This window comes from Chrysemys picta, chromosome 3 (assembly GCF_011386835.1).
Source record: "Chrysemys picta bellii isolate R12L10 chromosome 3, ASM1138683v2, whole genome shotgun sequence".
Lineage (NCBI taxonomy): Eukaryota > Metazoa > Chordata > Testudines > Emydidae > Chrysemys > Chrysemys picta.
The window spans coordinates 151128361-151146356 of record NC_088793.1 but is presented as its reverse complement, the minus strand read 5'-3'; the positions used below and the strand labels follow the sequence as shown (position 1 = coordinate 151146356).

The window sequence follows — 17996 nt, the reverse complement described above, 5'->3', positions numbered from 1 at the left end:
ACAGCAAAGCCTTTGGGGGGGGGGGTCTCACCTTTTTCATGAGGCCAATCCACAATTTCATCTTTTGTCATGAAGAACAATGGAGCCAGAGCAATTTGTTTCCATTCTGCATGTTCAGAATATGTGTCTCCTGTTCCTCCTGTGTAGAGTTTGCTTTTGATTAGCTTTCACTACTCAAGAAGAATTCTAATGGCTTAATTGTGTTGCTGCCAGATCCCGGTTTGGGGGAATTCTGAGTTGGTTTTATAGGCTAAGAGAGAATTTCTGAGGAGGGAGTTAGAGAGCAATGGGTTGGAATCTACCTAAAGCAGGAAGCTTTAAACCCTTCAGAGAACTCATGCACTGAGAGATGCTATTAAACACTCAGGTGATAGGAGACATTTCCCACCAAAATTGTCCTTGGAAGCCAAAGGAGCTGTGAAGTATTTGCAAAGTCTTGGTTATAAAGCTGCAGATCCAAGACCCAGAGCGAAGAGCTGCTCAGAAAGGGCGTTGTTGTTGTTTTATTGTATTAAATCCAGATTCAGTCCTCTATTATCTCCCAGGCACATACAGTAAAGGCACAAGCTGGCTTGTCTAGTGCCTCCTTGGGCTCAGCCACCTCACCCCCTTAGTGAAAACTCCAGATCTCCCAGTAAAGCAGAGACATTCATATCCCTCTTCCTTGGCCTGGCTGTCAAGGAACTGCAAGACCACTCTGAGCCAAGGCCAGGACTAGAGGGTAACAGTGCTTCACACTTGACAGATGAGATATGAAGCTTTATGTCACAGGCATTCTTAACTCAGAACCTTAAAGTGTGGCATCAGCTTCCTTCCTTGCCTTTCACTGAGCACGGACCACGTTCACTTGGGATGCCACCACTGATCCACTGAGAGACTTAAATGGGTGGACGATGGCAGTGGTAGGTATTTGAAGACTTCTTCAGAGTTAAGATAAGAACTGCTTGGGTTCAACCTGTTGGAGAGAACTTTGGAAAATGCCATTCCAGTTTCTGGACATAGGCTTTACAAAATTAGTAAGCAGGAGCATATCCCTGCTGCTAACCACATGTTTTGTTTTGTTTTGTGTTTTTAAAAAAAAGAAGAAGCAAACACTTATCTTTCTTCCTCGTGCCCCCCCCCCCCATGCAAAAACATTTGACAAAGGCAATTGTTTGTGCATTCCGTTCATTCATGGATGAGATAGTAAGTAAGTTCCCCCAGGCTCACAAGAGCTTCTGTGAATCATTAGATGTGACTTCTCAAAGGCCCAGCTGTACAAGATGAGATGTGTTACCATACACTAGCCCAGCAATGATTTATCATCCCAGTCATTTACAGTTTGAGACAAATAAAAAGATATACACAGAGGAGTTGACTTGGGATTGCTACAGCATATGGGTTTATTCAGCAGATCAGCTCGGTCAAGTTGGGACAAAGAATTAAAATCTGATTGAAAGTTGCCAGGGCTGTGAATTACTGCCAAACACGCGAGGTCACCCCAAAGCACCTCCAGTGTAAACAATCTCAAGCTTCAGAAAGGCTTCCTCAGTTAGGCTAATTACCAGAAAACTAGTGAGATTTAAGGTTGTGCTTTCTTTTTCTTACATGCAGATTATACCACACTAACCATTGTACTCTCTCTCAGCCGTTCACGTGGTTTCTCCTCATCAAGATGGTTGTTTCATTCGGAAGAGGCAGGTCATGGCATCAATTTATAATCCCCACAACTAGAAAGTCAGTAATCTATCTTTCTGAGTTCTTCCTCTATACTTTGAACAGGAAATATCTGTGCTAACTGTGGGGTAACAACTGGTAAATGTTGGCTTATTAATGGCTTTTGCTATAGATCATTGACTCCATACTTTCTGCATTATGGACAGAATTGACCTTAAAAGCACTACAGAAGCTCCTGGGGCCTTTATGCTATTGGCACTTAAATAGAATGGTAACGGGCACCCAAATAGATGACATCAGTCTAGGTTAGAGTGTGAGATTACTGAAAGCCTGTCATTAATACAGCAAGACTCAGTTTTAAGGTAAATCACAGTAGCTTTAAATCAGCATTGATAGTAGTGACTGACTGTAGAATATGTGTGATAAATAATCTATGTGGGGGAGTTGACACTACTTTGGTTGATCCAAAGTCCAGGTGAGGAAAATGGACTTTATGCCTCTGACAATGTTATGCACTGTGTAGAAGTATAAATCACCCTTTTCAAAGATGCATGGTGTTGGGCATTGTTGGCTGAGCGTGTTTATACCTGGAATCTTGTCCTCTCTGCAGCATAGACCTGGTAGTGAAGCATGGCCTGTAGGACCTTCTTATGGCCATCCGGCACCAGGCAGACAGCCCCGAGGATCTCCAGCACAGCGATTTTGGTCTTGATGTTCTCAGTCCGTAAGCTCTGGGAGATGATATTGATACTTTCTGGATGGGCCAGGACGTGTGCCCGTCCCTGGGAGTTGTTCATCAGTGCCTTGATACATCCTATAACGGATGTGTGTATGCGGCTCTCTGAAGTCTCATAGTCCATGCTCTTCAGGAAGTTCAACAAACAGGTCAGGCCATCCAGCTCAATAAACCTGGTCACAAACCTGAAGGGAAAGGGAGGAAAACAGAATTAAGGCAAATTGTACAATAGGCATCAAATTAATAGACTATGGAACTATGATCCTAAGAACAGAGCAATTGGTAGCCTAGATAACTTCAGATGATTCCAGGCAACACGTCGCAAACAGATGGTCAGTCTTGTTGTCATGGTCATTTTGCATTCTGTCTGCTTCAAATCCCACCTTTTGTTTCCCCTGTCCTATGTGCTTGGACAGGGTTACTGTATAATAACTACCACGTTCAACCCCAACGGCTGCTGCATTTCAATGGCTGGTGAAAAGTTTCCTATATACTGGCAAAATCTATAGAGACCACACCTACAGTCCTGGATCAGGCAAAACTCCAAAAATGGCTTGTATAATCTCTGCTGGCAGGAGATGTGCTTAAGAAGGGAGCAGACTCAATGACCACCATGGATACCATCGGGGTCTGGCATGAGGACACAAATAGACTAGATATGTAGACAGTGAATTTGCAGACGGAACAACATGGAATAAAGCGGTGTTGGAACAAGTTTTGGGTCACTTTTCAAGTCACTGGGGTTCTGTGTCAAACTTTCATTATGAAACCAGGCAAAACGTGTCTGGTTTAGATAAATTTCATGCACCAATCTTGATGGATACAACATAGAAAAAGCCCAAGGAGGCGTCTATAGTTTCATTAAAACCAAAGATAAAAACACGATAGGTCAGTTTATCCCTGGAATTAATCCACTGAAGTTAACTGAGTCCATTGAAGTCAGTGGAACAATACTGGGAACAAATTCACCCCATTGGTTTTAGCTGAGTTTCACTGTGAGTTTCCAGTAGGCTTAATAATTTGGGGTCCTATGCAAAGTGAAGTGAACAGGATCCCATCCAGTTCCCTGTCCAACTTGTGAACACTGAGCGGCTCCAAGTGTGCGTGTCATTGCTTTCGGTTCTCGTCTCTGTGCACAAGACCACTCCTGAGCCTCAATGATGTATTAGTATACAATGCACATTAGAAATAGGTCAGCCAGTCCTGTGGTTGGTACTCCACTTTACCACACAGAAAATGTCATGGCCTACCTGAAAGTTGGGTTTGCCAACTTTCAGCTTACTTGGACCAACAGTTCTGAGCAGAAACCAGGCAAAACCTGGTGGTTTCAGATGAGTTTTGCTCTGAGGTTTGTTCAAACCTGAACTTCAAAGCAAATTTTAGAAGGGGCCAAACACACATGCACCAACAACGAGAAGAGGGATTTCATTAACTCAGTTCAGCAAAACTGCCAAGTTTCACACTGCTCTGATCACAAATTACTTGTCTTTTGGGTGCACCGTCCTAACTATCTGTATGAGCCACAGGAAGAGAAGCCCCTCTCCCCCCCAGGTAGATGGAAAGACCACACAGAGTGCACCAGGAATTCAGTAAGACACTGAACACCCCTTTTTGTTATTCTAACTGGTTGCAAGAAAACTAAAGGGTAGTTCAGGGTCTGTGACCCATTCGGTTGCTGGCCTCTCTGCTGAGACTGCAATTTAGGCAGTTGTGGCCAACTGTGGTGGTGGTGCTGTGTCTGTCATACATGTGTCCACTGAGAATTGGACTGAGACCAAAATCATTTTGTGCAGACTAGCAGATGGCCATGAAATGATCACTTTTAGATGTTTCGCCAGCTGTATCCCAGAAGGGCCTGAAATTTTCTCCATTTTCTAGTCTGAATAGGATGGTACAACACATTATCAGCTCTGAGTCCTAACGTATTTACTTCAAAACTATTTCTTCATGGTGATTCTTGCCAAGTTTCTTTGTGAATCCAAGGGCTTGCCAAACTCATTACCAAAACCCAGTGGCAAAAGCATTGCCATCCTCATAGCTCCAGGGCTAAGAGGAGGCTAAGACTGACGCCACCTGAGGACACAGCATTCTCCAGTGGTTCAAGAAAATCACTCAGAGCCTGGTCAGTCAAGGGTTTCTGAATTCCACTTCCAGATGGAGAACCGGCTATTGGTGTGAGACATACAAGTTACTGTGACTTTCATGTACCTCTGCCAGCCCAGCTCTGAAGGCCAGGTGACAAATAATTTGTGAAAGGCACAGTGACATTCTCACAAGCATAATACCCAAATAAATCTAATGGCAGAGAAACGTTGCTAGGATTCCTAGGGTGAAGTCACTCCAGCAGGAGGGTAGGTGCAGGAAAGAGATTAATGTCATAGACCTTGATTAACGATGAAGTTTCAAACAATGTCGGGATTTTCCTGTATCCTATCTGGTCCAGAGAGCAAAACGCTAAGCTCTGTTACTCAATAGGAAGCAAACTTGACTACCTCCCAATCTCAGCTGACATCAGACGTAGGAATAAAGCTGTGATTGTCACCTTCCCTTGTCTAAACACTTAGTGCCCTGTCATCAGGAAAAGCTATAAATTGTATGTGTGAGTGAGAGAGAGATGGGGGAGTCGAGCTCATGAGCTAAATGTCATTCTCATTGTGTATTTATTTGGCCCGCATGATGCATGCGGGACAGAGATGGGAGAGTTCAGCTCCTAGGCTGAATGCCATTTATATCATCACATTTGCTTAGTGCTTTTGTGCGTGTGTGTACATAGGTGCACACGCACACACACACACACGTACATGCTTGTGCATGTACGAGGCATGCAGTTGAGTTTCTAGGGAAGAGTGCCATCGTGTTATGTGCGTGTACAATTAGCCTCCCACATGCCCCATATGTTGCACATGAGGGCCTTGTTTTAGATGGAGATTTAAAGGAGTGATGTCAGAACATGTTTGCTAACGTGCCCTGTGTAACACATTCTAAAGTTCCAGCATAGACAAGGCAGCATGTGCTTTAAATAGGTGCCAAATTGGTTGAATTAAACCCTAGGCTCCCTGCAGGTGTTTGCTTGGCCAGCGCAATTCATGTTAAAAACAGGGTTCTACACTAGGGTTTTAAAACATTTTAATTTGAATATTAGCTAACATAGCTTAACAACACACCTCTCATCCTAATGTAGACAGGGCCTACGTGACAGTGATTTTCCCCACGGCTGTGTCTTATTCTCTGATCTATCCCTGTACAGATTGTGCTGCAGCCTCACTGTGAGAAATGACACAGCTTGGGAAAGACGGAAAGAACATAAACCGGGGGGGGGGGGGGGGGGGCAGAAGGCGCGTGGGGAGGGCAGGATGTTCCCACCCTACTGACAGTCAAGGCGATGTTTCCCAGGCTAGCTGCAGCAGTGCCTTTGGATCAGGAGGCATGCACAACCCTGACAAACCTTGGACCTCTGCCCTGCCTGAAATTCAAAGCAGAATAGGCTGCATTTGCTGGATAGATTAGTGATCAGCTAAAGTACACAGGAGTGACACATGGCTAAACCAAGCCAAAATAAAGAGAGCCCGGCCTCCATTTATTTTAAGACTGGGTAAAATAGGGTTGGAGCAGGGCTGAAGAGTGATGACATTTATTGTTGATAATTCAGATTAAATAAGATCTTTCTCCCCTTGCCCTCAAACTTGAACCAAAACTCTCCCGAGATTCCAGAAAGTTGGGTTAACTTCTCGTGCCCCTCATCAACTTTCATTTTCACTGTGCTGCTGCATTTCCATATTCAAGTGCTGAAATACAAAGAGCAAAGCTGTTCTCTCACCGATTCTAGTAATAATCTTTGAGGAACTTTAAATTAAAATCTGTTTTCTTACAATACATATTTTCTTGAAAGTTACAGTTGTTCCTGAGCACTGGGATGCATGCAATGGATTATTTTTATACAGCTGCTACTGAGATCCATGCACTTATTTATTATTGTAGGGCTGCTCCTAAGCACTGAGACAGACACACTGGTTTATTATAAATGGAATGTCTATTGCACTTTCATCTAAAAGCAGAGTGCTTTAATGAATTAAGCCTCACAAAGATGCCCGAGATGCAGGTGTGTATCATTTCAAATTTTACAGATGGCTATCCCAGTTAAAGGGACTCCATTCTACAGTATTAGAAAGTACATATCCACATGGGGACACTTTGTTCAGTGACTCCTCTTACAGAGATGCCTACGGGTAAGCAACCAAGGCACTCCATCAGTATCCTGTGCCCTCTGCAGAAAGATTCTGTTCATTCCATTTGATACAAGTTTCGGTTTTCATTTGCCATGTTGCTCGGGGATCTAATGAAAAGAAGCAGCCTGGAAAAAGGGATTCGTGTCCAAATTCAACTAAAAAGACTGGTATCTTGAAGGCCTATGTATAGAGCTGCTTACAGAAGGGATCTGATGTAGCTGTGGCTCCCCCACCCCCGCATCCTTTTCATCAAAGAAGGAATTGGCTTGTGATCAGGCATTGGCACAAGGCCTGTTTGGCAGCTAACAAATTGAGTCATTGGAAATTAGTTGAGACACGGACTTAACTCAAAATTTGGCTTTGCTTAACTATGGGAAAAAAAGGTTCTAAGCCACCGTCAGCAATTTAAGAGGGAACGCTTTATGTGACAGTTCATTGATGCTGGTGCAAATGCTCATTATTATAAACAAATTAAATGAATGCCTGTTGTCAGAGGGACCCAGCTGAAGCAGCACAGGACTGGTTGAGAAAGCCCTGAAAATCTGATCTTTGGCTGAAGACACTTCCTTTACCCGACTCACATACACCCCCCCCCCCAGGAGATTGGGAGTGGGATCTTATTGGAAAGGCCTTGAAGGATAGAAGGAAACTCATTGGTGGCAGTGAATATGTTTGAGCTGGACACTCAAGCCCATGGAAATGTCTCGCTCCACCGCTTGCTGCCATAAATGTACTCAACTGACATGATGAAAGTCTGTCAATTTCATTGAATATGCTCCAAAATAGATCTGCACCAATGCAAAGGATTGATTACATTCTTTCACAGCAGCTTTGACATGTGGGTTGAAAAACCAACACCTGGCCTAAGAGTGGGGAAGTTGTGACAAGCTGCCATATTTCCTGTTTATCCTTTAAGTCAATTTGGATTGTATTGTATTCTTTGCTGTGCGTCTAGAATACAGGCAGTCAAGATTAGATGGCCACTTGCAAGCAGGTTGTCCGCAGATGCCAACAACATCCTCCAAATCATTTCACCACTTTCAGCTACACTGCCCTGAAACTCACAACAGAGGAGGTGCTGTATGTCACAGTACAGCACTTCCTACGAAGTTCTGTCAAAACTGCCACAAAGGATTCTGGGTTACAATAGATGAAGTCAGATGGCAAGGGGCTGAATATGGATTCAAATCATGAACAAGTTTGAAAACAACATTCCAGCAGGTCAATAAGTCATAGTCTCCCTTCTCCACTTAAAAGCTCCACGCTCATCCAGTACCTGAGCATGCACTCACCCAGCCCAAGGAAGACCAAAGGCTAAAGTGATGGGCCATTTGCTTATTCCCTCAAAAAGAAGATGCGAGTGCATAGATGTTCCTTTACATTCAGAGCGCAACACAAATAGATGTTCTGGGAGATGTTTCACCAATTCTAATTGGTGGCTATACTTAGGAAAAACCCTGAGTAGCCCAGGGGTATTAGGTTTGTCAGCGTTCCTGTCTGGCTTATAATCAAGACAGGCCCAAATCACAATACCGGCTCTGCATCCAGATTCACTTTCCTAAAGCTCAGATCTGAAGCCTCCTATCTGCTGGTGTCCCCACTCTAGTTATAATTAGAGAGGGTCCCAAACCAAAATCCAAGACCTGAACATTCCTGAACTTGATTCCAAAACTAGAGCCAGCTCTGGACTTTGCAAGTGGCCAGCCTCTCTCTCTAATGGGCCAAAATAAATCCCTGGAACTAAAAAACTCTGAAGTTTGAGGGATTGAAACCTGAATCCAGAATTCCCAGCGTGTCACGAAGCACTCAGAATTATAGAGCTCTTTCAAGAGAGAGGCCTTGTAGGAAGGCTGCACCAGTAACAGTCTGCTTTTTAGATGTTCCCTTCACATCCCTGCAGAACAGAGAACAAGCACCATAATAAAAGTTGGTTTTGCTCCTGGAAAGCAGGTAGTTAGCACCCTAGTGAATTCTTAATGGGGCCTGTATCAAGCAAAGCAAAGAACAGTGGGTTCTTTCTCCTCAGATTAACATATTTCCCACTCTCTGGATTTTTCCAGAGATAACGTGGCATTAGCTGCTTTCTCACACTGCCCCCACTTGACATACACAGCAGATTAATAGAGTGTGTGAGGGGCAGGACTCAGATTTATGGATGACATGGCAAACAAGACACCCTTTTTGTTGCTCTCTTACAAGGTCACATTTTCAGGAGCTTTGAGTGGATTATGCTTTCCTGCATGGAGGGAGGAAGAAAACAAATCCTGACAAGAGAGGACTGGCTTCCTGTTATAGTTACGACAATTTAGGATTTGCCATAATGAATCAAGCCACTGGTCCATCAACGACTCCATCCTGCCTCCCCCAGGGACTAATACCTGATGCTTTGGAAGAAGCTGTGAATGCATGCACATGCACCACCCAGCCAGCTGTACAACCCTCTGCATAAAGGGAGAAAACAACCTCTATTTCAATCATTGCTCCCAGCTGTTTGGTTTGGTTAATTGGAACATGCTCCAGAATTATCGCTGGTGTAACTGCATCAATCACATTCAATTTGACCCTTTACTAAGTCCACACGTCTATATAATTCATGCTCACAAAAAAATATTGCAACAACATGAAGGACACAGACATGCAAAACTCAGCCATTTGGCTTTGCAGGAACACGTGAGAAAGAGATTCTTCTCAATTGCCATCCACCTGGATTCCCAACTCTCTTGGAGGTGGCATTCACAAAGGTGGATGGTTTCAGTGGGAGTTAGTACCTTTGTGGTTCCTCTCTTGGTGCTACTTGGAGCTTTGGCTTCAGAACTCACCATGGAACTGTCACACTTCACCAGGGTATGTACTGAAGCCCCTGGAAACTGACTTCTGCATGGTTTGGATGCAGATACATCAGTCAGTCTCAGACCTCATGAAATGTTCATGAACTTTTTGACCAATCCACTCTACTTCCTGAGATCACACCTGTTATGGATCTGTTTTCTGTACACTGTGCTTCCCAATGTAAAGAGTCTCTAAAGTAGCCAGCTTGTAATTATTCATTATTGCTGCACCCAGCAAACAAAAGGTGACCTTAGATTTTTGAAGGTGCAGTTCATAAATATACAAAAAATAAACAAAAAACCAACTTAAGAATACAAGCCTAGAAGAGACGTCCTAGATCATAGAGTCCTCTGCTATCACCGACAAACCCATCATATAATCAAACATCTTGCTACATTCTCATAGCTACATGCATCACAGGAACAAAATCCCACATCAGGTGCATGTCAGATGACTTGGATGTTTCATACTTAGCATTCTGAGTTGCTCTAGATAAGGGATATTTGAATCCAATGAAGTTCGAGAGTTAAGACTGACATGCCATCCTTAATTCACTAATATACGCGGGGTACTGCACGCCATGCGGTCTAGAATCTGATTACCACAGTTTTCACCTCTATCTTCAAAGACCTTCTTCAGGTTTCTAATAATGCAACTTGTCTATGCTTTCCTGGAGGCACATTCATTACTCCACACATGCACCTGGATGGAGTGTTTAGAGATGAGGGTTGCAAGGTCCCCTATCAAAATTATGAGCTACCAAAGAAGGCTTTCTTGCTGTCTTTGAAGATGAAACAACTGGGTACCTGCCCACAATCTGCTGAAGGTTCTCTCATTGCCACCATTTCCTGTGTCAGATATAGCCCTGTGAAGGAGTGGGTGAAAGAGGAGATGAACAATTACCTCATTGGTTGAGTCCGCAGAGCTGTTTTCAAGTCTTCAACTATTTTATTCCTCATTTCTGTTTCTTCTTCATCAAAAGCGTACAGAGTCTGCATCTGTTTGGAAAGCAGAGAGATGGTTACAAAAGCCAGGGCTGCCTGATGGACGGTCAGAGAAAACAGACTGCTAGACAGCCCAGAGGTCATCAATAAGAAATATTCTACCAAATCACGTGGAGGTGCTTCCATCTGCAAAGCTGAGTCCAGCTGAGACTGCTTCTATTCCTCTGGGTTGGCAATAGTGTATAACCCAGTGTTCTCAGATTATCAGAGGAAGTCACAGATGCCCTCACAAAATAATGTTCCTGTGTCTTATCTGGGATGTTCACTGCAATGTGTCTGAAGAAACAATTTAAGTCTCAACATTCCTAACAGGCAGGTATTCGAGGGAAGTGATTATTCCCCTCTATTCAGCACTGTTGAGGCCACATCTGGAGTACTATGTCCCGTTTTGGGCCCCCACTACAGAAGGGATGTGGACAAATTGGAAAGAGTCCAGCGTAGGGCAACGAAAATGATTAGGGGGCTGGGGCACATGACTTATGAGGAGAGGTTGAGGGAACTGGCCTTATTTAGTCTGCAGAAGAGAAGAGTGAGGGGGGATTTGATAGCAGCCTTCAACTATCTGAAGGGAGGTTCCAAAGAGGATGGAGCTAGGCTGTTCTCAGTGGTGGCAGATGACAGAACAAGGAGCAATGTTCTCAAGTTGCAGTGGAGGAGGTCTAGGCTGGATATTAGAAAAAACTATTTCACTAGGAGGGTGGTGAAGCACTGGAAGGGGTTACCTAGGGAGGTGGTGAAATCTCCATCCTTAGAGGTTTTTAAGGCCTGGCTTGACAAAGCCCTGACTGGGATGATTTAGTTGGGGTTGGACTAGATGACCTCCTGAGGTCTCTTCCAACCCTAAACTTCTATGATTCTCTAATTCTATTGCTGTTCCAATTTTTCAGACAGGTAGACCAAGGTACAAAGAGGTTAAGACCTACATTTTCAGTTGTATTCACTAATTCTGGGTGGCACAGTTTTTTTGGATGTCCAGGCTAAAGGCCAGTACTCCTGATCTAGTCCCACCCAGCTCTTCCGCTGACTTGCTATATGACCTTGGGCAAGGCACTGAAACCCACACTTTCAAACTTGGATGCATAAAGCTAGACACCTAAATTCAGAGTTGGACACTTGAAATGGGTAGCCTGATGTTCATAGATGCTAAGCACACATAGGTCTCAGTGAGGTCAGTTGGATTTGTTTAGTGCTCAGCACCTCTGAGAATCAAGCCACTACTCAGTGGTTTGAGCATTGGCCTGCTAAACCCAGGGTTGTGAGTTCAATCCTTGAGGGGGCCACTTTGGGATCTGGGGAAAAATCAGTATTTGGTCCGGCTAGTGAAGGCAGGGGGCTGGACTCAATGACCTTTCAGGGTCCCTTCCAGCTCTAGGAGATAGGATATCTCCATATTTCAACATTTTGGCCTCTGCCTCAGCTTCCCCAATTGTAGAAGATGGATGATCATTCCTACCTTATTGATAGTGGTACTGTGGGGTTTCACAAAACAATGTTAAGACTAGGAGAACCTCAGCTCTCAGCTCAGGGTCTTCTTGAATAAATACCTTGATTAAACAAATATCCAGCACCTACAATAATGACCTATTACAGCAGAATACTAGTGTCTTTATGGTAATGGTTCAGCAAGGAAGTCCCAGAGGAAAACCTCCTTTCACTAGAACATCTCTTAACTCTCCCCCTCCCCTTCTTTCCCAAACCCTTCTGTGTTGCAAACCATGTGGTGCCAACGCATGTCAAATCCTGAGGGTGGTCACTTGGCTAAGAGCCATGGCTGTTTTATGCTACACAGCTGGTACAGGGAGCTGTATTTAACTCTAGGGGTCCTCTTTCTGATCCACACTAAAGTCAAATTCACTCACTAACGGAGTGAGATATTTCCTGCCCTAATGGAATGACAGAGCGCTACTGATGGAAAATGAGCTGACAACGTTTTATCTTCTGCCAGCATCCCCAACAGCCAGAAACATATACTGAAACACTCGAGCCAAGCCATATACAATCCCCTCTTCAAAAAAATAAATAGAAACCATGAAAATGCATTGTGGAATCTCAATGGCAGATTCCTGGGGTGGGTTTTGGTGCTTGATTTGTAGTTCCTTGGGTGAGGGCCCATATGGTCAACTTTTCTTGGCCCATAAACATTCCTTTGAAAGGCTCTCATTTTTACAATAGCTCACTTTCTCCTTTGACCCATTGTTGGAGAGAGGCACATGGATGGCAGGAGGGTTTTCAAAGGTATTTTGTTGAGAGTGAAAACAGCCTGTTTCCAAGTGAAACAAACATAAGTAATCCTGCTTTTGCAGCAGATGGTTAATTACAGAAAAACCCTTTCTGGAAGCTATGAGCAGCCAAGAGCCCTTAATTTCTCTCTCAGATACACAAGGCCAGGAACATGACTCCCTGTGCCTCCTCTAATGACAGAAGAGTCACATGTCCACATCATGAAATTACAGTGTGAAAGTTACAGAAAACAGGATCACCACTAGGAGAGAGGGACGGGAAACTATTGTGTTTGGGGATCACTGTTTGTGGCTGCATTTCATAGTTATGTTTGGTTGGAAAATAGTTTTTCTGAACTAAAAACTGCATTAAAGGGATAATGTTGGCCTAGTTTAGGACTCCATGTTAGAAAATTTTGTTCCACAGACAAAAAGGAGGAGCAAACTACTGCAGGAGCTTCAACCAGCACTCAACCAGATACTTCATGCACAATTACATACAGACTATTTTTTACAAGTAAATTTTTGCATGTTCAGAAATGTTGATTTGAATGCATCAGGGAAATCTGATATCCAGCTACCTGGTCTGCATGGATTAGTCTGAGACTACACATATATGCAAAAAACTATATACAAGGAATTGTGTGTTCAAAATGACAGGCAATCTTAAAGGCTGCTTTTGGAAATTTGGCTCAGTGTGAATAGAAATATTTTAATTTAAACTTTGGATTTTGTTTAAAATCCAAGGGAAAAAACTCTCCTCCATCCTCCTGTGCCCTGAAATACTAGAAATCCAAATACAGCAGCATAATGCTAGTGCATGAGAGCCAGAAAGCAAAACTGACTAGAAGCGGAAAATGAACTGACCTTGCCAAGCTAAGTCAGATGGAATAAAGGAAATAAATAGCAGAAATGGTACTAAAAAGAACTACAAACTGGATTTTCAGAATTTTACAGTTATGGTCCAAGTTCCTTATTTTGATCTCACCTGTACCATTTTTACAACTTGTTACTCAGCTGAGTTCAGTGAAATTACTTCCGATTTAAACAAGTATAAGTGGATCAAAATCAGGCCCTATGTCATAATTAGAGTATGGCCATTTATTATGGTTATTAATGTGACTACTATCTGGGCAATATCCCTTTAAAAACATTCAAAGAAACGAGCTCAGGTGGAATTCAAGCTGCCATGACATCTTTGGAACTGAATTAGGGATGATCCAAGAGCAGAAATTCTCAATTACAGAATTAATTTTAAAAACCCAACAAACATAAGATACTCTAAGCAAACAACGGTTTAGAGCAGCATGAACCAGATGGGAGATGGAATCATCCTCCACCTGTTAGATTCTGCTGAAAGATATATTTTCTTTTATGTCCTATGAAGCGGTTTTGCCCTGAGCAAATGATTTCTGAGCCAGAGAAAAGGGCCTGGTAACAGCTGTATTTATTAATCCTGACCCCATCTCATGCTCTCAACACAGCTATCACTCCAAAGAGCTGTACGTGCAGCTACTGTTCACCGGCAAGCCCTTCTGTACAAGTGCAAAGATAGCCAAGATCATAAAAGCAACATGGTGGTGTCAAAAGTAATCTTCCTTCTCCCCAGTAAACCGGAGATTGCATTTATTGAGGCTGCCAAGCAGACCGTATCACAGAGAAAAAGAGACAAGTCTCTTGACATGTGCTAGAAATAGGGCAGCTGCTATATCCTACAAAAAGAAGTTTCATGACTTGACAAATCAGCCGAGATGATGACGACCCTGATATTTAGAATGGTGTACGATTTTGTGTCTGCAGATAATCACTGGTATGATTTGTTGCACTAGTTGTCAAGTTACTAGATTTACAGGCACAGAATTACAGGTGTAGAACTGAAGGCCACTATTCTAAGTTAGGTAGCATCAATGGTTAGCTCCCTTTCTTCCAGGGATTGATGCAGGAGCTATTCCATTTGTGAACTAGTTGGTATTGTCCTTCCAATTGGACCATCTGAAGGACAGCGCTCACAATTATAACAGGGGGCATGACAGTTATAGTGGGGGCCTTATTCTACTCTTAACCGTGCTGGTGCAAATCAGAAGTAAAACCACAAAAGTCAATAAAGTTCTATAGACATAAACACAGTATAAAACTGGTGAGAGAATCATAGAAATGTCAGTCTGGAAGGGCCCTCGAGAGGTCATCAAGTCCAAGCTTCCTCACTGAGACAGCACCAAGTAAACCTAGACAAGGGATGGTCAAACTTTTTGGCCCGAGGGCCCCATCTGGGTATGGAAATTGTATGGCGGGCCATGAATCCTCACCAAATTGGGGTTCGGGAGGGGATGAGTGTGCCTCAGGGGTGCAGGCTCTGGGCAGCGCTTACCTCAAGCAGCTCCTGGAAGCAGCGGCATGTCCCCCATTCCAGCTTCTACAGGGAGGCGCGACCAGGCAGCTCTGCTGCGTGCTGCCCCGTCCGCATGCGCCGCCCCTGCAGCTCCCATTGGCCATGGTTCCCGACCAATGGGAGCTGCGGGGGTGGCGCTTGGGGCAGGAGGAGCGTGCGAAGCCCCCTGGCTGCCCCTATGTGTAGGAGCCGGGGGGGGGACATGCCATTGCTTCCGGGAGCCAAACAGAGTGGCCCGCGATCCTGCTCCCCAGCTGGAGCACGGGAGCAGGAGCTCGACAGCCAGATTAAAATGATTGGCGGGCCGAGTCCGGCCCACAGGCCATAGTTTGCCCACCCCTGGCCTAGACCATGCCTGACAGATGATTGTCTAACCTGTCCTTAAAAACCTCCAATGATGGGGATTCAACAACATCCCTTGGAAGCCTATTCTACCCTTAGGACTGATCTACACTGGGGTGCTGTTTAAAGGGTCTCTGATTGATTTACAGTCGGTCCAAAACTTAAGTTTTGCAAAACCCAGGGTATAACATTTTAAAACAATAGAAAGGTGTCTAATGTTTTTAAAATTCTAATAATATTTTTGTTTCAAGTTTAACATCCCCCTGAAGTATTTGCAATCTAAATATTGCAGCATGTGCTAACACTTGGAGAGCCACTAAGTGAAACTGATTAGATACTGATTGGAAACAAAGTGAAACTGACTAATCATTTTTTTTAAAACACTTCACTCAGGGTGAAGAATGAAAAAAACAGCAGCATTAGCAATGAAAGCGAAGGGGCTCTTAAAAAATTCTTTCCATTTTAAGAATCTCAGAGGTCCTATTAACACAGGTGAGGACATTTCTTTTAAAATACCCTGATTCACTGCTATGCTACTCCAGTTTTACAGTGATGTAACTCTACTGAAAACAAATCAATGGAGCTAAACCCGCATAAAATTGGAGCAAATAAATGGTAAATGAGGTCCATTAATTTTAACCCAAGTAGCCCTTAAATATCTCCAGTGATAGGGTAAAACATAAGGCAAAAGAAAAATTTGTCAATCAATCATTCTAGGGCCAGGGCATGTCAAAACAGCATTACCAGAACCTGGTGTTTATTGATGATCTTAAAATGTGGTTAAAATCAGAAAAAGTAGGCCAAAATCTGCTCTCAATCCCTGAAGCTGCTCCAAGCTTTAGAATACCGTCAGTTACACATTCATTCCAGATTTACACCAGGATAAATTTAGTGACTGATCCAAAGCCCTTTGAAGTCATTGGGAGGCTTTCCAATAATTTAGTGGCTTTGGATCAAGCCCTCAGAGCAGAATTTAGTGCGGTGACACTGCAAGGTTCCATATTTCTTCTCCCTTAATGACTCTTCTAGAGTAAATTTGCTCAGTCTAGACATCAAAACACTAGTCTTTGCCAATCATGCAAACTCAGCCTCTTCTCTTAAAACCAAGCTGTGTTCTTTCCACTTCACCCCTCATCACCAACAAATTCTGGAATCAGCAGTTAGGTAGTAGTTTTTGATGAGACATGATAGAATAGAAAGCATCTCTTCTGTTACCTTCCTAGGGTGGCTCTGAAGCGCTAGTGAAACACTGACTGTGTCCGTAAACTAAACAGGTATTACCAAAAAGAAACATCAACAATCTATAAAGTGTGCAACATGGTGTCATTTTTATAGCTATTTTTCAGCCCATAACAATGCTATGAAGATGAGCTGAAAAGCTTTTATAAATTAATTATAATGATAAAAACCCACCAACAACTCACACTGCCCAAGATGTTAACAGCTAAATTCATGCAGAACTGATGAGGGAAATCAATGGCTCTTGCATATAAATAACCAGAAGCAGAATTTGGCCATAAACCAATAACAGACTATGAATTTTCAGAACACAGGAATTGCCATACCAGATCAGACCAGCGATCCATCTATCACATTATCTTGCCTCTCACAGTGGCCAATGCTAGATGCTTCAGAGGAAGGTATAAGAACCCCCCAGTAAATAATTATCGAGTAACATGCTGATAAGGGAGGTTTTTCCCTAAATCCTATCAGTAAGTGGTTAGTTTTATCCTGAAGCTTGAGTATTCATTGCCCTACATTTCTGTTTTCGTCCTGTCTCACATAACTTGATTTTTGATTATCTATAAAAATGACTAACCCTTTATTTCATTATTATTATTATTATTACACTAAATTCTTATAGTCAGTAATGTATTGTGGCAGTAAGTTCCATAGGTTCATTATACATTGTGGGGGTGGGGGAGCATTTTCCTTTATCAGTTTTTCATTTGTTTCCTTTCAAATTTCATGAATGTTCCTTGTTCTTCTATTGTGAGTGAGGGTAAACAGGAGCAGCTGTTTTATCTTCTCTATGCCATTCATGTTTTTATATATGCCTATCATCTCTTCACTTATTTGTCTCTTTTCTGTGGGCCAAATCTTGTCACCTTTACTCACACTGAGTAGCACATCAGTCTGCAAGTAATGCCACTGAAGTCAACATGACTACTTATGGAACAAGGTACTAGTCCGTGAGCACCCCTCCAGCCTAACCAGGCCTCATGGGGAGGGGGCATGGTAGGGAGGGGCAATCCAGCTCTACATCACCATCCCTCAAAATTCCCAACATAGGGGGAATGGCTGGAGCACCCCTGTGCTCCACCAAGCCCCCACTGGCTTAACTGTTCCTTGTGGACCATTATCAGCCAGTGTAACTGAGAGCAACCCCGAGGTTGCTGTGTGTCATATTATTACATCCTTCCCATGCCAATGTTGGTGCACAGAGCAGAAACTAGCTTCTTCCAACCCTCTCAGCCATTAGCTGTTGCTTCCTTCTGCTCTGTGGTGTTGAGATTACGGTTCTGCCACCCCTGCTAAGGCTTCTTCTTAATGTTTCTATTGAGTGCCCTTGTTTCCTCACACCACTTGGTTTCC

At 43.4% G+C, this 17996-nt stretch overlaps 1 protein-coding gene across 14 annotated transcripts in view; it reads right to left on the bottom strand.

Moving 5' to 3' along the window:
- DAAM2 (dishevelled associated activator of morphogenesis 2) overlaps positions 1 to 17996 on the bottom strand; it is a 243033-nt gene that overhangs the window by 69817 nt on the left and 155220 nt on the right. For all 14 annotated transcript variants that reach the window (XR_010599842.1, XR_010599841.1, XR_006174048.2 and 11 more), the window contains 2 exons: positions 10351 to 10445; positions 2244 to 2577 (listed from right to left, as the gene is read on the bottom strand). Coding sequence is in view for 11 of the 14 variants with exons in the window: in XM_065589271.1 (XP_065445343.1) it covers positions 2244 to 2577; positions 10351 to 10445 (429 nt within the window). In the remaining 3 variants the exon portion in view is untranslated. The remainder of the gene's footprint in view (positions 1 to 2243; positions 2578 to 10350; positions 10446 to 17996) is intronic.